This window comes from Rhincodon typus, chromosome 16, assembly GCF_021869965.1.
Source record: "Rhincodon typus isolate 14 chromosome 16, sRhiTyp1.1, whole genome shotgun sequence".
NCBI classification, from domain to species: domain Eukaryota; kingdom Metazoa; phylum Chordata; class Chondrichthyes; order Orectolobiformes; family Rhincodontidae; genus Rhincodon; species Rhincodon typus.
The window spans coordinates 25,106,951-25,127,470 of record NC_063347.1 but is presented as its reverse complement, the minus strand read 5'-3'; the positions used below and the strand labels follow the sequence as shown (position 1 = coordinate 25,127,470).

The 20,520-nt window shown below is 40.9% G+C and overlaps 1 protein-coding gene across 1 annotated transcript in view; it reads right to left on the bottom strand.

Moving 5' to 3' along the window:
* Positions 1–795: 795 nt before the first annotated feature.
* LOC109936990 (serine/threonine-protein kinase WNK2-like) overlaps positions 796–20,520 on the bottom strand; it is a 69,879-nt gene continuing 50,154 nt past the window's right edge. The window contains exons 9-14 of the mRNA XM_048606720.1: positions 18,189–18,260; positions 6,206–6,299; positions 4,631–4,728; positions 2,162–2,814; positions 1,417–1,631; positions 796–1,121 (exon numbers count right to left, since the gene is read on the bottom strand). Of these exons, the coding sequence (XP_048462677.1) occupies positions 796–1,121; positions 1,417–1,631; positions 2,162–2,814; positions 4,631–4,728; positions 6,206–6,299; positions 18,189–18,260 (1,458 nt within the window). The remainder of the gene's footprint in view (positions 1,122–1,416; positions 1,632–2,161; positions 2,815–4,630; positions 4,729–6,205; positions 6,300–18,188; positions 18,261–20,520) is intronic.

Here is a 20,520-nt window from a genome sequence, read left to right as displayed (position 1 = left end):
TGAAACTAGTTAAATACCTTCTCCCTGGCAAAGCTAATATTACACCAGGCTGGAATTTAGTAAATCACACTAAAAACTTATTTCTGTTGTGCAGCAAGTCCTGTCTCCCAGCGGCACCGTAGGGTAGCTGGCTGGTACACCCTGCTTGGCAATCTTACATTTATTTACAAATGCACGATAACATGATTAAACATGTCTTAAGATTGGTACAGATGAAGAGCATCATTTTAACTACTTTAACAGATCTATCCAAAAAAAAAATCTTCAATTTCCTTCTAATCATGGCCATCCAGTTGTTTATTAAGTGGCACCATAGTTTTCATCTCTTGTCATCTACCCGGAATTCCATTCCATGCGTTGAGTACTGAGGTTGAGAACTTGTTACCATGAGCTAAATTTTCCTTTTATTAATCATAGACCCTTATTGTACAGTAGTTTTTTTTGTTCTTTTGCTTGAAGTTAAATATTTTCAGCCCTTTACTTGTTTTGTTTCTTTCGCTCATTCCTTAGAAGGCTGAAGTGCCTGCTTCTAGTGCAATTCCTCATAATTCAATGCTGGTGCTATGGATCAAACTTCTAGCCCTTCTCTGAATTTCCTCCAAGGTTTCAATGTGCTTTTTGGTTATATTGTTTCTCAGCAACACAATTTGTTGAGCATCAAGAATATTCACCTCAACATCATTTACATTCACTTTGCCTAGTTTCTTACATGGTGCACTTGGTCATATGAAATTTTATCTACCATTGTCCTGCTAACTTACCTATTTGCAAAAAGATTCAATTTTATTTGCAATTCTACCAAAGTAAAACATTTGGCAAAAGCTTGTGCTTAGTTTTGCATACAACGTTAAAATCCAATAGATTTTCAGTAACCAAAATCAGCTCATTACCATACCATGTAGTTAAGAAACTGTTAATCCAGTTACCTTGGGCTAAGTCACCTTGTGCAGCACCTGCTGTATCGCTAATAAAGCCTGAACAAACATTGTCAGAGGATAAGGAGGACTTGATAGAGCAGGGCTGTTTTGTCTGCACTTCATGGGATCGAGCAGGTTCTGGTGTATCACAGTTACTTGGGTCATCTTGAGCTGCAGCAGTTGCGTAATTATCTGTTTGAAGATCTGTAAAAAGAAAGAGTTTGCACTCTAAAGTATTTGAGAAACTCGACATTAATGGGAAAATTGCTGAGTCATCAAGAAGGTTAGCCTTCTCAAATTCTGCATCAGAAAAGCTTTTATTTCATTTGCTAATTCATGATAGATGATCTTAAGGAGCTAATGCAAAGACGCATATTGACACCTTGTTTAGCAGAGGGCACCATTTTTTGCAGAAGTTAAAATGAGATTCATTTTTTAAGAAGTTTAAACATCTTAATGCTTGAGTGATAAACTGTTCAATCAAAATATGTGCACTCACTTATACTGGATTCTGTATTCTTCAGTGACTGCACTAATGGATTAAGTAGCTTGCAAGCCTTTAGTTTGTTCTTGCTTGGTCTCCGTCGTCTGCCTGTAGGTGGCACAGCTTGCAAGAATCCTAAAGCTGTTGGCAAAGGTTTTCCTAAACGTCTATACAATTCCTCTATTTCGTGTCTTTGATGAACTTGAAGCTCTGAGATCTCTTTCATGTGTCTAAGAGAGAGTATAATAACTTTTTTTAATGACAAATTTTAACGGTTACATGATTACTGCAACAGCGATTGACTATAAAGGTTTTTCTAAGCGAGCAGTGCTTTAGTGTGTAAATGAACCCAGCTCAGAAAAATTGCACATGCAAACTACTCTGCATACACTGATGAATACATTTTAGTTTATTCTATGAAAACTTTTATTTCCTATTTGAGTTAATTGGCTACAAAGTTTGTTACTTAAATTTCCAAAATAATACAGATGAATAACTCATCAAAGCAGCTTAAATATACTTGAACAAAAACAGAAGTTGCTGGAAAAGCTCAGCCGGTCTGGCAGCATCCGTGAAAAGAAATCAGAGTTAACGTTTCGGGTCTGTGACACTTCCCCAGAAGGGGAATGATTTCTCTTCATGGGTGCTGCCAGACCGGCTGAGCATTTCCAGCAACTTCTGTTTTTGTTTCTGATCTACAGCACCCGCGGTTTTTTCAGTTTTTATATATACACTTGAATCCAATGATGAACAAACACACTTTTCTCGCAGTATCTGTAGTTCTTTTTTCACGTCAGCATCTTCAAATTCAGAGTCATTGTCACTGCTCATATATGATGACTGGGAAGGAGATGCAGACTTAATAGTTATGGTTGGGGGGGCTGCTGCTTGACCATATGCAAGTTCAGGTCTCTGCCTCTCAATTTTCAACAAAGCAGCTGATTTTCTTGATGAAGGAAATTCTCCAACTGTGCTCATCTGATTGCAAGCAACTGATGTTTGAACATTTGGTTTTGTACTGAATGGTTCATCAGAATCTGAAGACGGACGGCTGCGAAGCGTAACTTCCACTGGAACAGAGGTTTGAGTTCGAGTAACCAAAGGCTTCAAATCAGGGCTAGTAGGAGATGTATTTGAATAAAGCTCGGGAGGTGCAGAATACCTATTGCGATAAGGATATTTTAAAGTTACTTCATCTTTTGTGCTAATAACTGAAAATCTGCCAATTGTGTTAATTCTTGTAATGGACAGCAGCTTATTTTCCATTTTTTCTTTCTTCTGGTCACTTTCACCATTTGCTAATGATTGACAGAATACGTTTCCTCCTGGTGAACCTGGTGCTTCATTTGGCTTAGCTTCACTTTTTGCATAATGCTCAATTTTATTAACAATGTCCTGAGATGTTGGAACAACCTGAAATAAATCAGCAAACAATGTTACTCACAAGATCAGCACCATTTTAATAAATTGGGTCTCTGACAAATTAGTACATTTTACTATATCAATGCTTATTTTATTCAATTTCCTGAAAACAAATCTAAGAAAGACTGCAATTCTTGCTAACTCATTTTATTTTTATTTTTTCTTTTTCCCCTACCAGCTGTTAGATATTTTCTTTCTACCAGAAAGAGAGAAAAATTCAAAGTTTGTTCCAAATAGGTCTCATAGAACTAAACAAGATGGTTAATAGGCAACTTTATTTGGAACATAATGGATCCCTGTCTGTTATTCTGTATTCAATTCCTCTCAGAATAGATTAAATTTCATTTACACAAGAAACAGATCTGACAAGTGTGTGGGTTTAAAAAATTCAAATCTATATTACACATCTTTTTATATTTTAGTGACTTTTCCCCCTTTATCAATACATTATTTCATGGTTTTCTTTTACTAAAATACATGCACCAATTAATAAGATGGTCACCTTTCTATTCATCACCTGCCTACATCCCTTAAGATCAACAGCAAATATGTAACTATTATAAACATTCTACTGATCATCCTACAAATTGTGAATGATACTTACGATCTTAATTTTCCACTGACACGTCAACATAAACTCTACACAATGCAAACCAACATCAACCGAAACGTCAGCCTTTCTGCTCCTATGATGCTGCTTGGCCTGCTGTGTTCATCCAGCTCTGCACCTTGTTGTCTCAATTTTATAAGTAAGGGGTGCAAGATTTATTAAACAGCTTGAGAAGATTCGGGGGAAAAAAAAAATCCCAGCAGTACCGATAACTGATAGAAACAAAGAAAATCTCTCAAATGCAACTGGTTTGAATTGACTATACGAAAACAACAGGCCAGATTTTTCCGTGAGTGGCAATCTTGCGCAGATTGCCACATCGGCATTTTATTTTACCAAAGAAAGGAGGTCCTCATTTCTGAAAGGAGATTGGACTCAGGGCTCCCTTGGAAATGTGCAGCCTTACTTCCACTCTGACAGTCCTTACATAGCACAGAACATAGGAATACATACCACATCCCCTTTTCACAGCAGTCAGCTGCCACATTCTGAAAGGTAAAAGTCCTGACATTCACTACAAGTGTGATGTCAAAGATGCTAGAAGAGTTGGGTAGGGAGAGGGGGATGATGAGGGGAGTAGTGTGCCAGCTGTCAATGGGGTAGGGTGCAAGGTGGCAGTTAAGTGCATAGGGTAAGACAGAATGGGCAGAAGAAACTGGACTGGGAGGGCGAGCGAGCACGAGGGATGGGGGGTGAGGGAGGTGCGGGGGCCGCAGGGGCAAGGGAAGGGGAGGAAGAGAGGGAGCAAGGGAGGTGCCGTACGGGATCTGTTTTGTGGTTACTGAAGAGTTAGACTACACATTTAATACTCAAATGTTTCCCAGTAACCATTTAACTGGAATCACCTGAATTTTTAAATTTTTATGGAGATGTTTGTAGGGTTTTGGGCATAGAGGAACTTCCCAGCAGAAAATTCAATTTCTGGGCAATTCATTTGGACTCTGCTGTGACAGGATTTCTGCAGGATCCCTCTGCGTAACTCCCATCTACACTGGAATGACGACTGTTTGGCCATCAGAAAATCTGTCCCATGTTCATCTGAAAGTACACATACTTGCTGCAGTGAAATGTCAGTATAAGCACCCCATTACCCTGTTTAAAAAAAAGTGCAACACACAAGGGCAAACATGAAGCAAAAATATAAATGACAATTGATCCAAACATTTGCAGAACATTTAGTAATCCTTTGAGACATACCTCAAACTTGTCTATTGTTACAGGAAGAAGATCCACTGTTGACGACATAACAAACATTGTATCGGATGAGCCTGCCCTATTGATGTCAGCAATAGTCACTACAATATAACAGAAGTAATAGGTTTCTGGCATGATCAATATTTCAAGATTATCATGAAACTTAAATGATCAACTCATCAAATTTGAGAACTTTCACTGAAGGTCAATTTAGAGACCAGCCTGATACTAGATAGAAAATTGGCTGAGTGATTGGAAACAGATCAATAGTCAACAGATATTTTTTGGGCTGGAGGAAGGTTTGTAGTGGCATTCTCCGAGGATTGGTATTGGGACCATTGCCTTTCCTGATATATATTAATGATCTGGATTTTGATGAGCAGGAGACCATTTTCAAGTTTGCAGATGACACGAAACTTGGAAGAGCTGCAAACTGTGAGGACAGTGTAGAACTCCAAAAGGAAATTAACAAGTTGGTGGAGTGGGCAGATAGGTGGCAGATGAGATTCAATTTAGAGAAGTGCGAGGCGATGTCCTTTGGTCAGAAGAACATTGTAAGGCAGCATAAAATAGCAAGTACAGGAACAGAAACACCAGGGCATACTTGTGCACAGATCATTGAAGGTGGCAGGACTGGTGGAGAAAGCAATGAATAAAGCAAACAGTGCTGTCAGCTTTGTTAAGAGAGAAAGAGAGTACGAGAGCAGGGAGTTGATGTTGAACTTGCACAAAAAACTTGTTTGACCTAAACAGGGGTATTTAGTATAGTTGCGGATGTCACATTATAGGGAAGATGTGAATGCATTGGAAGGAGGGCAGAGCCAGGAAACAGCCTCTCAACATCTATCACATTTATCCCTCTAAGCATTTTATATATCAACGAGATCAGCATCCATTCATTTGAACACCAAAAATATAGGAACATTTTACTCAATCTGACCAAGGCAAGCATATCCTTCCTTGAGCAAGGAGAACAAAACTGTACATAGTACTACAGGTGTGGTCTCAGCACAGCCCTACATAATTGCAAGTAGACCTTTTTCCACTCTTACGGTCCTTTTGTAATTAAGGCTCACCTTCCACTTGCTAACATGATTGATTGTAACAGCTGTGCCAAATTTGTGATTTTGTGTACATCATGACCCAAATCATGGAGTATAAACATTTGTTTCTCTCTTACCTTTGAAATAATAACTCTGCTTTCCTATTCTTCTTAATGTAAAGTGAATAACTCTCATTTTCTCCATATCATGCTCAATGTACCATATTCTTTCCAATCACATAACCTGTCAAAATCCCTCTGCAGCCTCTCTGCTTCTTGCTTACTACTTACCCACCTAGCTTTAGGTCCTCAGTAAATTGAATACAAATTTTCGACATTGAGAAATATATATTCAAGGATCATGTGCTTACATCTCACAGATACAACAATATTTACCTCAGGCTAAAACTATATACGTAACGTAAGATGTGCAAGTGCTGCTCAAAGACTTGATTTGTTTCGTGATCCATTTCGCTATTTTGTTTGACAAATATAGCTTTGTTTGAAGAATATAAGTAACACTTTAGTTAGCGCACCTTGACCGTTTATAATCGATGCTCCTGTGGACAATTCCGTCGTCTGTGGTTGCACATAGCTTTGAATACACTCTTTAACTTCCAGCTTTTGATTCTGCAGAGCAAAGCACAACAAAAATATAGCATGTAGTTAATGAAACATGTAGTTAATGAAAACGATTAAGTATTTTAACAGAAATGTTTGCATCAAATAAAAGATGGATGAATTTACTCAAATCGTTTGAGGCTTTATTTGCCTTTTCTGCATTTCACTCACTCTTACAGATATACTACTGCATGCATACTCCAATCCTTGCTTCCATACAAAGTTTTGCTCTGGTTTTTTATGTCACTAATTTGTGAACTCCAAGTCAACAGTAACGCTAATCAGGTACCAGAAGATTTGCAGAACCACGATTAGCTAATTTAGTCATGTAATTTTTTTCCTGTCTTTTGACAGCACTCATTGCCTTTCAATGACCTTATTCAATTAAGAAGGGGGTTTCATTTTGATGCCCAAATCAATATTTATCCCTCAAACTCTACCAAAACAGATTCATAAAACAGCCTTTTGCAGGAACTTGCTGTCAGTCACGTTTGTGCACAAATTAACAGTAAAACCCTTCGAAAGCAATTTCAAGCCTGAAAATCAGAAGATGCTTTACATACACCACTACGCTCCCCTTCAATAAGCTTCTCAAATCATGGATTTATGAATGTGAAGCTGTTTCACATACCTGTTATTGAATAAACTTGACGATGGTAGTAAAGAGGAAAAATTAGCATAACAACAAATTACAAAAGCAAATGCAAAAAAAAACAAGGAATTTCAATGTTGTCTGCGGTCTTGCCATCAGCGGAGCACAGCTTGTTCAATAATGGATCCTATAGTTTGAGTGATGTTCTACAGTTTTGCAAACACAATCATAGCAAGGATATAAATGAAATGGAAAAGGTGTTATCAACTATGAAAGCACTGGACAAGACCATAACCTTTGCTGGAGTTGAGAAGATTAAGGGATGACCGAAAGGTAGCAGAGGACTTTATGTTAAGTGAGCAAAATCTTAAAATTAGAGTTGAACCATTAAAGAGAAAATAAAGGGTTGCTTTTCTACACAAAGTGTAGTGGAAGTGCAGAATTCTTTCCTCCAATATGCTGTAGATGTTGGATCAATTGAAATAATCAACATTAATATTGACAATCCTTTGTTAGGTAAGACCGCTGAAATTAGCACCTTTCCAGACATTAAAAAGCGGTCCACAGTCAATTAAATATTTTTCTGTTTGTAATGTAGATGAGAAAATCATAGGGTACATTTTAAAGGTGGATACGTGGAAGAAAGATTTAGTGAATTATTAACTCTGATTCCAACCTTCCTATAATGGATCTCTCTTCAAAATTAGGATTAAAAAAGATGAAAAACTGTTTCCACTTATTTGTCAGTGCATAAATATGAGATTAACGCAAACAAAATTAGCAGGAAAGTTAGATTAAAAATCATTAAACAGAATGGTTAGAACATTGAATTTTCTGCTAGAAATTAAGAGTTGAAGGAGAGTGCATAAATGAAATTAGATAGTTGCTTGCAAAAGAATATTAAAAATTATTGAGGAGAGTTAGACTAAATCAGACTTGTGCAAAAACAAAAAGAAAACACCAGCATATAACCAAACTGCCAAGTAGCCTCTCATATAACATTCCACAGCACTAGGTTTTGTGATCGAAATAACAATAAACCTAATGGTGTTGCCTGATTTAAATGTTGGATAAGTTGAGGTGGGCAGCATGTGTGTGATTAAAGATCAATAGTCTCACTGATATTGTCAAAGTTACACCACTCTATCATTAGGTCTGCAAAGACCGGGTTATTATCCAGTTCGTGAATGTCATGAATTGAATGTCACAAGTTGATAAATTTCCATGGTAGATATCAATTAAACCTGCACATAACCTCTCCGGCACTGAAAATTCAATATTATACATAAGAAGCATTCCTTTAGGTATTGGCAGGTATTGAAGATTTTTTTTTAAAATCACATTCTGATGAAAGGTCATTGACCCAAAATATTAAATTGTCATTTAAGTTATACTTCATAGATTATTAATTTCTCTAGTCTAATTTTTCCATTGGTGAAAAAATGTTTGATTATGATAGTAACTATTTACATATTAACAGAAATAACTTGGTGTACATTTTCTTTTAATCTGCAGTAGACAATAATGTACAAATGGACAGTTTGGTGGTTTAGTCAAATTTTCACATTTTGAAGACTTGGGAATGGTGGCGCTTGATTTCTAGTTACTGACCCACTGAATTGCAATAACACCCACAGACCTGTTAGGAAGGGAGTTCAGGGATTTCGGCCCAGTGACTGCGAAGAAATGGCAATTCCAAATCAGGATGTTGTGTAGCTTGGAAGGCCATTTGCTGGTTGTGGTGCTCACAGGCATATGGCTGCACTTGTCCTTCTAGATGATAGAAGTAATGGGGTTGGATGGTGCCATGGAAGGAGCTTTGGTAAATGGCTGCATTGAAACTTGAAGATGGTACACACCATCACTGTGTATTGGTGGTATAGGGAATGAACTTTGGAGGTAGTAGACAGCATGCCAATCAAGCAGATTGCTGTGTCCTGGATGGTTTTGAGCTTCTCAAATATAGCTGAAGGTGCACTCAGCCAGACAAGTAGATCAAATTCCAGAACACTTGTCACTTGGCCTGGAGATGGTAGGCAGGTTCTGGGGAGACAACAGGAGATTTATTCACTACAGAATTCCCAGCCTCCAACCTGCTTTAGTAGCCATGAAATTTATATGGCTTGTCCAGTTCAGCATCCGGTCAACAGTAAATCCCAGATGTTGGTGAAATGGAGATTCAGCAATGTTACTGCCATTACATGTCATATATTTCAACAATATCTGAATTTAAGATCTTCTTTCTTGAAGTTACAAGAATGCTGAGATTATGTTTTGTCTGAAATTCATGTTACCTGCAAACAGGTCAAGAATGGAAATTATGTATGTATAAAATTAAGAACCAATATATCATAGTCAATAGTTTTTGAAAAAAATCTAACAGGCTTTTAAAACTATTTCAATACAGATAAAAAGCTAAAAGGGAAATTTATCGATTTTACTCATCGTGAGAACATGGTAACTTTAAAGTTACACAAATTGTTGATCGGCACTTCAGAATTCAAACAGCAAAACAATTAAAGAGTTCTCCACTGATCACTTCTGCAGTAGGTTTCTAAAATAACTGCAGTTACAAAAGAGACTAAACTGTTACTTTTGATCAAGTATCAAATAGTTGTGATATAAACTGTGATTTACATATACAATTCAAATTATTTGTTGAGTTTGGGTTTCCGGTTAAGTTAATAATTGGTACATTTTCTGTGTCTGAATCAATAGTTAACTTGTAAGTATTTTGATAAACAGTGATTTCTTTCAGAAAAAGTGAATGGGTTTTGTGCAGTATTAAACAACTTTTCTTTATTCAGATTGTTTTGCGACCCAAAGAAATAACGGGGCCTCCAAATTTGAAGAGTTGAGGAACTTTTTTTTTAAGCTGAAAGGAAAAGCCCACAGCCAAGAGAGGGAAACCTTCTGTTTCAGTTTTGACTTTGAACAGGGTAGTCTTGTAAAGTTCTTACAATAGGATGCCTGCACAGGCTACTGTTCGTGAGACAAAAGGCTTTATTAGTAACTAGGTTACCTTAAATTGAGGAGTCAGTGCTAGTGAAAGCCCACAAGTGTTGGGATAAAAGCCTAAAGAGGTTACTTAAAGCAACATATATTTAAACAGGTGTATGACAGCTCCAGAAAGAAGCTATCACAGTTATCTTAGAGAAGCTATCCTCCCCACCAAAAAGTTGAAGCTACAAGTGGTTTAAACCTGTCAAGGTGTTAGATGCAAGGACTCTGGTGAAGTATTGTGCAAGTGGTGCTTTCAGTACAGTAATGGGGGTATTTTCAGTACTGTACAAATGCTGTTTTGTTTCTTTTCAATTCTTAAAGGAGTCTTATGAGTCCTGAACATAAAGGAGTCTTAACCCTAGCAAAACTGGAATCAATGTGTATCAGAGCAAACTCTCTGTTGGTTGGAGTCATACCTGGCACATAGGAAAATGGTTGTAGCTGTTACAGGCCAGTCATTTCAGCTCCAGGACATCTCTGCAGGAGTTTCTTAGGGTAATGCTGTAGGCCCAAACATCTTCAGCTGCTTCATCAATGACCTTCCCTCCATCATAAGGTCAGAAGTGAGGATGTTCGTCAATGACTGCACTACGTTCAGCACTATTCACGACTGCTCAGATACGGAAGCAGTCCATTTTCAAATGAAATACGATCTAGACAATATGCAGGCTTGGACTGACAAATGGCAGGTAACATTCATGCCACACAAATGCCAGGCAAAGACCATCTCCAATAAGAGACAATTTAACTACTGCCCCTCGACATTCAATGGTATTGCCACCATTGAATCCCTGGGGTTACCACTGACCATAAACTCAACTGGACTCGCCACATAAATACAGAGGCTACAAGAGCAGGTCAGAGGCTGGGAACACTTTGCTGAGTAACTCGCCTCCTGACTTCCCAAGCGTGCCCACCATTGACAAGGCACAAGCCACAAGTGTCATGGAATATGCGGTACTTATCCAGTCGAGTGCAACTCCAACAATATTCAAGACACCATCCAGGACAAAGCAACCCATTTGAATGGCATTGCAAGCACTCTCTCCACCACCGCTCAGCGGCAGTAGTGTGTACTGCAGAAATTCACAAAAGATCCTTAGACAGCAACTTCCAAACCCAAGATCACTTCCATCTTGAAAGACAAGGGCAGCAGATACATAGGAACACTACACTCTGCAAGTTCCCCTCCAAGTCACTCACCATCCGGACTTGGAAATATATTGCCGTTTCTTCGCCGGAACTGGGTCAAAATCCTGGAATCTCCCACCTCAGGGAACTGTCGGTCTTCCTACATCATGTGGATTGTAGCAGTTCAAGAAGGCAGCTTACCAACATCTTCTCAAGTGCAACTAGGGACAGCACATAAAAGCAGTGGCCAACCAGCAACCCACTTCCCATGAGTGAATAAAAAATGGATTACACTTCTAGTCGGCGTTTAATATCACTAAATTTGTATTATAAACAGATAGCTTGGATTATTCCATTTTATCGTCATTTCTTTTGTAATAAATTGTTTTATGGTTAAAACCAAATTTGCAGCATTGCATACTTGTGTTTAAGCAAGAGACTAGTTGTTAAAACCAAACTCAAATCTAAGTATGATCCATCAAGCCAGATTCCTGACTGTGATCTGATTTGGAATCATAGAATCGCTAGATTTTGGAAGTAGGGCATTTGGCCCATCAAGTCCACACCAATCACCAATGAGCATCCCACCCAGAACCACTCCCTTAACCTATCCCGATAACCTTTCATTTCCCTTAATCCACCTAGCCTGCACATCCCTGAACACTACGGGCAATTAACATTGCTAATCTACCCAACCAGCACACCTTTGGACTGTGGGAGAAAACTAGAGCACTCGGAAGAAACCCAAGCAGACACAGGGAGAATGTGCAAACTCCGTACAGACAGTCGCCCGAGGGTGGAATCAAACCCAGGCCCCTGGTGCTAACAGGCAGCAATGCTATCCACTGAGTCACTATGCCACCCCCTAACCGGTTAGGTAACAACATTAGCTGAAATCATAACAATAGGCAAATTATAAAAAACTAAGAAATTTATAAATTGTGATGCTGTAAGCACCTGGTCAGATTAAATGTTGCAGAGACAAATAAAACAAGATTCCTTTTTCATTTTTTCACCCTGCTGAGTTAGCATCAGGGAGGTGAAGACCTAGTGGTATTATTTCTGGACTGTTAATCCGGAGATCCAGATAATGTCCTGGGGAGTTGGATTTGAATCCAGCCATGACAGATGGTGGAATTTGAATTCAATTTTTTAAAAAAAATCTAGAATGAAGAGTCTAATGATGAACATGAATCCATTGTCAATTGTTGGAAAATCTGGTTCACTAATGTCCTTTAGGGAAGGAAACTGCCATCCTTACTTGGTCTGGCCTGTATGTGACTCCAGACCAACAGCAACGTAGTTGACTCGTACAGGCCCTCTGGGCAATTAGGAATAGGCAATAAATTCTGCATAACCAAAGATACCCTCATCCCATGAATGAATAAAAAACTTAAATGTTAGTCTGCCTTATGTGGTAGCACTCAAGCCTCTCTATTGTGTTTATGCCCACTATACACAGAGTACTGGGGGTACAGTCTTTTGCATCAAATGCTATAGCAGGACTCTACACAATGTCCAGGTATGTGTTAAAATATTCTATAGCATCATTCTATGATTAGCAGGGAACTTTGCTGGCATATTGACCAACACTCCTTTTGCCATTATCACCACCAAAAGTCCTGATGGGGATTTTGATGTCAGTGGTGATTAAATATTTCTTACAGTTCAATATGATCCCAACAATTCACAGATTTTACATGGGCTTCAGTGAGAAAAATATAACTATGGCAATCAGGATACAGCATAGTACGCTCTCGAGGGCAACTGGAATCTGTGAAAACATGGCAAACAAAAGCACATCCCCTTAACCGCCCACGGTGAAAATCCTCTAAGAGCAGGTAGAGTCTAAACAAAGATGTATATCAATATGTAAATATGAAAGTCAAAAGAAGAGGAGGATAAGAGATATATAAACAAAAGCGTTTTTTAAAATAAAATTACCAATAATTAATGCACGAAAGCAATGAGACATGAAAACTTATAAAGTTTAATTTTTAGTGCCTGAGGAGCTTGACAGTAATTAAAATTTAAGAAACCATTAAAAATTAATTTCCACTTGAGTAGTTAACATTTTCCTGGCATTTTAGGTGAATACTTTAGTATGTACCAGGGGTCAAAATTTTTCCAGGATATTAGGCCTCTCTAAGGTCCATCATAGCAAGTTGATACAAAAGGTGAAGTCACATGGCATCCACAGTGAGCTAATAAGATGGTTACAGAACTGGTTTAGTCATAGAAGACAGAGTAGCAGTGGAAGGGTGTTTCTCAAATTGGAGATCTCTGACTCGTGGTATTCTATAGGTGTCAGTACTGTTGTTTGTAATATATATAAATGGCTTAGAGGAGAATGTTGGTGGCCTAATTAGTAAGTTTGTGGATGACACAAAGATTGGGCGAGCTGCAGATAGAGAGGAAGATTACCAGAGGACACAGCAAGATATAGATAAGCTAGAGTTATCAACTCCTTAGTCTGTCTAACTGTTCTTCTCTCTGTTTAGGCTCTATCCTTTCATTTACTCCCTACCCCACCCACCTCCCTATTTTCTGCATATAAACTGACGTTTTCCCAGCTACCATCAGTTCTGAGGAAGGGTCACTGGACCCGAAACGTTAACTGATTTTTTTCTTCACAGATGCTGCCAGACCTGCTGAGCTTTTCCAGCAACTTCTGTTTTTGTTCCTGATTCAAAGCATCCGCAGTTCTCTCTGTTTTTATTCAGTATTTAACTCACTACCACATCTCTTCAAGGCATGCCCACCTTGAAGAAGTTCTGCTCCTCTCTCCAACGGAATCTTCACTCCCATCATTCTTCTCGCCCATCGACATTAATTTCACTGTCACTTCTGGTGTTTGACCAAGTATTTGCTAAAACTCATTTCCACAGCCACATCACAGTCCTCAGTGATTGCCACCGGCTCAGACTCAGTCCACGTGGATTCTAACTGATGTTTCATCCCTCATGTTTTGAATCCTCCCAGGATCACATATCTCCGTGATGTTTAAAATTCCACAGACAGTTCCTCTCACTGCATCCTGAGATCCACACCGAGAGTCATGCGACTTCACGTGCGCACTCTCGACCTTTCTCTCCAACAGTATCGCAACATGCTGGCTCAAGCCCTCTGGAACCTTCCTCTCCCACTCTTCCCTCTGACTCCAACGCCTCTCCCAACCCCACCTCCTGTCGGGTATTCACCATCCCTCCTAACCTTCCGCTCTCCGATGCTGAATGTTCTGTACTCAGCAAAGGCCTCAGCTTTACTCCTCTGCATCCCCACCTTAACGAATTTCAGGCACAACATGACACCGAACTCTTCGCCTCCATGCCCACTTCTTTTGGACAAGAGTCCTCTCCCCATCCCCCAGACCTCTTTGCCCAGTTCCAACATTTTCCCTCCATCTGGACCCCTCCCTCTGGCATTTTACCTGCACTCAATCTGTGCATTGAGAACTGTCAACGTGATATTAGTCACCTCAATTTCTCTGCCTCCCTCACCTATCTCCCTCCGAACTGACTGCACTCCATGCACTTAGATCTAACTCTGATTTTGATTATAAGCCTGCTGATAAGGGTGATGCTGTGGTAATCTGGCGTACTGATCTTTACCTTGCAGAGGCTGAGCGCCAGCTCTCAGATACCTTCTCCTCTCTTTCCCTGGACCATGACCCCACCATGGCACATCAGGCATCGTATCAACAACAGTCACTGACCTCATTTTATCTGGCCATCTCCCACTCACTGCTTCCAAACTGTTAGTATCCCAGCCCCACACAGCTCACTTCTACCTCCTTCCAAAAATCCACAAACAGGACTGTACAGGTAGACCTATTGTTTCAGCCTGCTCCTGCCCCAAAGAACTCATCTCTTCCTACCTTGATGCAGTCTTCTCTCCCTGGTCCAATCCCTGACCACGTACATCCGTGGTTCCTCTGACGCCTTACGTCGGTTTCAAAACATCCAGTCTGCAGGTTTTATCTGCCTCCTCTTTACCTTGGACGTGCAATCCCTTTACATGTCCATTCCCCACTAGGAGGGTCTTAGGACTTTCAGCTTCTTCCTGGATCAAAGGCCTGAACCATCCCCACCCACCACCACCCTCCTCGGCTTGGCTGAGCCCACCTTCACCTTCAACAACTTCTCTTTTAACTCCTCTCATTTTCTTCAGTTAAGAGGGTTGGTCATGGGTACCTGCATGGGCCTTAGTTATGCAGGTCCCTTTGTGGGGTGAAACGTTGCTTGTTCCAGTCAGATTCTGGCCCCCATCCACAAGTCTTTCTCCAATATATCGATGATATCGTCAGTGCTGCTTCACTCTCTCACCCGGAATTGGAAAAGTTCATCGATTTTCGCTTCCGACTGCCACCCTGCCCTCACTTTCACCTGGTCTATCTCTGACTCCTCCCTTCCCTTCTTCGACATTTCTGTTTCCATTTCTGGGGATAGGCTAGCTACTAATATCCACTATAAACCCACTGACTTCCACAGCTACCTGGACTATACATTCTTGCACCCTGCTTCCTGCAAAGACTCCATTCCATTCTCTCAGTTCCTCCGTCTCCGTTGTATATGTTCAGGTGAGGCCAACTTCGACAAGGCAGCCTGCGAAATGTCCATCTTCTTCCACAACTGAGGATTCTCTAGCGCCGTTGTCGACAGGGCCCTCCACCAGATCTGACGCATCTCCCGCACTTCCGCCTTCACTCTTTCTCTTCCCTCCTGCAACAGCAATAAGGGTTCTCCTTGTCTTTACCTGTCATCCCACCAGCATCCACATTCAGAAGATCATCAGATGCCATTTCTGCCACCTCCAGCGAATGTCACCACCAGACACATATTCCCCTCCCCTCCCTTGTCCGCCTTCCACAAGGACCGTTCCCTCCAAGACATCCTGGTCCACACTTCCTTCACCCCCAACAACCCTCCTGCACCTTCCCCTGTAACTGGCGAAGGTGCAATACCTGCCCATTTACCTCCTCCCTCCCCAGTATCTAAGGGCCCAAATATACCTTCCAAGTGAAGCAACACTTCACCTGCACTTTCCGGAATCTAGTCTACTGCATTCGCTGCTCACAATGTGGTCTCCTCTACACTGGGGAAACGAAGCGTAGACTGGGTGACCACTTCGCAGAACATCTACGTTCTACTTGCAAAAAAGACCCTGAGCTACCTGTTGCCTGCCACTTCAACACACCACCCTGTTCCCTGGCCAACATCTGTCTCTCTGGCTTGCTGCAGTATTCCAGTGAAGCTCAGCACAAGCTGGAAGAACAACGCCTCGTTTTCCGCTTGGGGACCCTGCAGCCCACCGGACTCAATATCAAGTTCAATAATTTTAGGGCCTAAACTGTCCCATGTCCTAGCCCCCTACGCCACATACCCCACATACTAGCCCTTGTTATCACATAGCCTGCCATTACACACAACCTGTTGTTAGTCACTCTCTGTCCCGATTAACAACTATTCACCCGCCCAGCCTGATCATTATCAATTCCTTTGTCTGTCCAACTGTTCTTCTCTCTTTTTAGGCTCTATCCTATAAATTACTCCCTACCCCACCACCCTCTGTATTTTCTGCATATAAACTGGCATTTTCCCAGCTACCATCAGTTCTGAGGAAGGCTCACCGGACCCGAAACGTTAACTCTGATTTCTTCTTTGCAGATGCTGCCAGACCTACCGAGCTTTTCCAGCAACTTGTGTTTTTGTTCCTGATTTACAGCACCCGCAGTTCTTTCGGTTTTTGTGTATAGATAAGCTAGACACTAGGACGGAGAAATGGCAGATGGAGTTTAATCTGGACAAATGCGAGGTGATGCACTTTGGGATATCTAATGCAGGAGGGAAGTAAACAATAAATGGCAAAACTCTAAATATCATCAACATAAAGAGGGATCTTGGGTACAGGTCCACAGTCTCCTCAAAGTGACAACCCAAATGGATAAGATGGTCAAGGTGCCATTTGGCATGCTTGCCTTCATTGGGCAGGGCACCAAGTATAAAAATTGGCAAGTCACGTTGCAGCTATCAATAACTTCAGTTTGGCCATATTTGAAACATTAGATACAGTTATGGTTACCACACTTACCAGAAGGATGTGGAGGTTTTCGAGAGGGCAAAGAAACAGTTTATTAGGATGTTGCCTGGTTTGAGGGGTACTGACGATGAGAAGAGATTGGACAAACTTGGACTGTTTTCACTTGAATGTCAAAGGATGAAGGATGAACTAATAGAAGTTTACAAAATGATGACAGGCATGAATAAAATGGATAGCCAGAGTCTTTTTCTTACTGTAGAAATGTCAATTACTAGGGGACATAGATTTAAGGTAAAAGGAGGAAAGTCTGAAGGAGATATGAGAGGCAAGTTTTGTAAAGAGGGTGGTAAATACCTGGAATGCAGTGGCAGAGGCAGATACAATAGCAACATTAACAGATGTATGAATAAGCAGGGAATAGAAGGATGTGGACAGCATAGAAGCAAAAGGTTTTTAGTTTAGAAAGGCACCATGTAATGGTACAGCCTTGGTGGGCCGAAGGGCCTGTTCCATTGCTGTACTCTTCTTTGCTCTTTAATTCTTCTTGAGATTTCCTCTGGGACTCCGTTCATTCCCAACAACTCTGATTGGGTAATGCAGTCACAGCAGCATTATCTCCTGTATTTGTGTTGACAAATGTGGTTTTTGAACTCTCAAAGCAGAAGTAGAAGTATTGAATAATATCCTTAATAATCATCATTGCTCCAGTAAACAAATCCACAACACTCAAAGAAAGCATCAATTTCAAGACACCATAGCATTTAAATTGGTGTGCACAGACAGGCAAAATTTAGCAACAATACTTTAAACAATATAACTGGCATGCAGCAATACACAAAAAGCCATAACTGTAAATGCACTTTACACAGGCAGGGGAGATCAGAGCTAAACAGTTGCATGTTTGCTCCTAGTCATTGTTCAGTATTAAATTGCCCAATTGAAGAAGTTCACTTAGATAGTAATATTCATACAATACATGATTCCTTTGTTGAAGAGTTGAAACTGCCCTCTCCCTTTCGCAGCCAACAGAACTCTTTTGCTGCCCCTCTCCTTGGCCCATCCCCTCTTTCTCCATCCACCACCCCCTTGACCCCATCCCTCTTCCAAACTTTTCCTCTCCTACACATACTCACTTTGACCCCAGCCTCATTGGTTTCACTTTCACCCATCCTCATTTCTGTTACTTCAGATCTGAGTGAAGAGACCTGGAGACAGAAGCAATGTTTCATTACGTTCAACTGAAACATTTCTTCTCAATCTAAGCAATGAGATACAAACTTATCTGTATGTCCAGTCAACACTTGCGGTTAGATTTATTGTTTACAAATTCTGGATACAAGCAGTTTGGGTCCAGGGCCAGGCAGAGATTCAGGCCCGTTTAGAAGCTTTTTTTTAAACATTTATATCAGACACTCCTGCTTCCTCAACACTACTTGTCCCTCTAACTATCCTAGTACCATCGGCAAACTTAGCAACAATGCCCTCAGTTCCTTTGCCCAGATCATTAGTGTAACTGTTGTGGTCCCAACTTGGACACCTATGGAACTCCACTAGTCACCAGCTGCCATCTTGATAAAGACCCCTTTATCCCCACTCTTTGTCTTCTGCCAGTCAGCAAATCCTGTATCCATGCCAGTAGCTTGTCCCTAACACCATGGGCTCTTGTCTTATTTAGCAGCCTCCTGTACGGCACCTTGTAAAAGGCCTTCCGAATATCCAAATATATCAAGTCCATTGGCTCTCATGTCTAACTTGTCTGTTACCTCCCCAGAAAGAGATCTAACATTTGTCAGGCATGACCTCCTCTTCATGAAGCCATGCTGACTCACACCTATTTTAGCATGCACTTCCAAGTATTTTGCAATCTCATGCTTAATAATGGGCTCTAAAATCTTAACAATGACCAAGGTCAGGCTAATCGATCTATAATATCCCATTTTCTGCCTCCCTCCATTCTTAAGCAGTGGTGTTACATTACCCACATTCCAACACTCAGACCTTCCCCGACTCCAGTGATTCCTGAAAGATCACTCCCAATGCTGCCACAATCTCCTCAGCAATCTCCTTCAGAACTCTTGGGTGTGGTCTATCTGGAGTGGATGATTTATTCATCTTCAGACCTTTCAACTTCCCCAGCACTTTCTCCTGAGTGATGGCCATTACACTCACTGCTGCCCCAAGTCTCCTGAAGTTCTGGTATGTTGCTGGTTTCTTCCACAATGAAAACTGATGCAAAGTACCTATTCAGTTCCTTTACGATTTCTCTGTTCTCCATTTCTACTGCTCCAGACTCATTTTCCAGCAGTCCAGTGTCTATACTTGCCTCACTGTTACCATTGATACATCAAAGAAAAACTCTTGCAATCTTTTTTTATAGCCAACTTATTACTGGGACTATTTCATCTTCTGCACCCCTTATAGTTTTGTTTTAAAGTTATCCTCTGCTTGTTTTGAAGACTTCCCAATCCTCGAGTTTCCCACTAACCTTCACCACATTGTATGCTTTTTCTTTGGCTGTTACACTGCCTGAATTGCCAGGTCGGCCACGGTTGCCTCACACTCTCTTTAGTATGTTTCCTCCTGTGCCTCCCAAATTACCCCCAGAAACCCCCACCATTGCTGCTCCACTGTGTTCCCTGCTCGGCTCTTTTTCCAATCAAATCTGGCCAGCTCCTCCCTCATGTCTTTTGTAGTCACCTTCACTCAATTGTAATAACATTACATCCAATTCAAACTTCTTCTCTCAAACTTCAGTTTTAATTCTACCATATTGGTGTTACTGTCCCCGACAGATATCTTTAGAACATAGAACACAGAACATTACAGCGCAGTACAGGCCCTTCGGCCCTCGATGTTGCGCCGACCTGTGAAACCAATCTGAAGCCCATCTAACCTCAACTATTCCATTATCATCCATATGTTTATCCAATGACCATTTAAATGCCCTTAAAGTTGGCGAGTCTACTATTTTTGCAGGCAGGGCATTCCACGCCCTTACTACTCTGAGTAAAGAACCTACCTCTGACATCTGTCCTATATCTATCACCCCTCAATGTAAAGCTATGTCCCCTCATGCTAGCCATCACCATCCGAGGAAAAAGGCTCCCACTGTCCACCCTATCTAATCCTCTGATCATCTTGTATGTCTTTATCAAGTCACCTCTTAACCTTCTTCTCTCTAACGAAAACAGCCTCAAGTCCCTCAGCCTTTCCTCATAAGACCTTCCCTCCATACCAGGCAACATCCTGGTAAATCTCCTCTGCACCCTTTCCAATGCTTCCACATCCTTCCTATAATACGGTGACCTGAACTGTGCGCAATACTCCAAGTGCGGCCGCACCAGAGTTTTGTACAGCTGCAACATGACCTCATGGCTCCGAAACTCAATCCCTCTACCAATAAAACCTAACATACTGTACGCCTTCTTAACAACACTATCAACCTGGGTGGCAACTTTCAGTGAT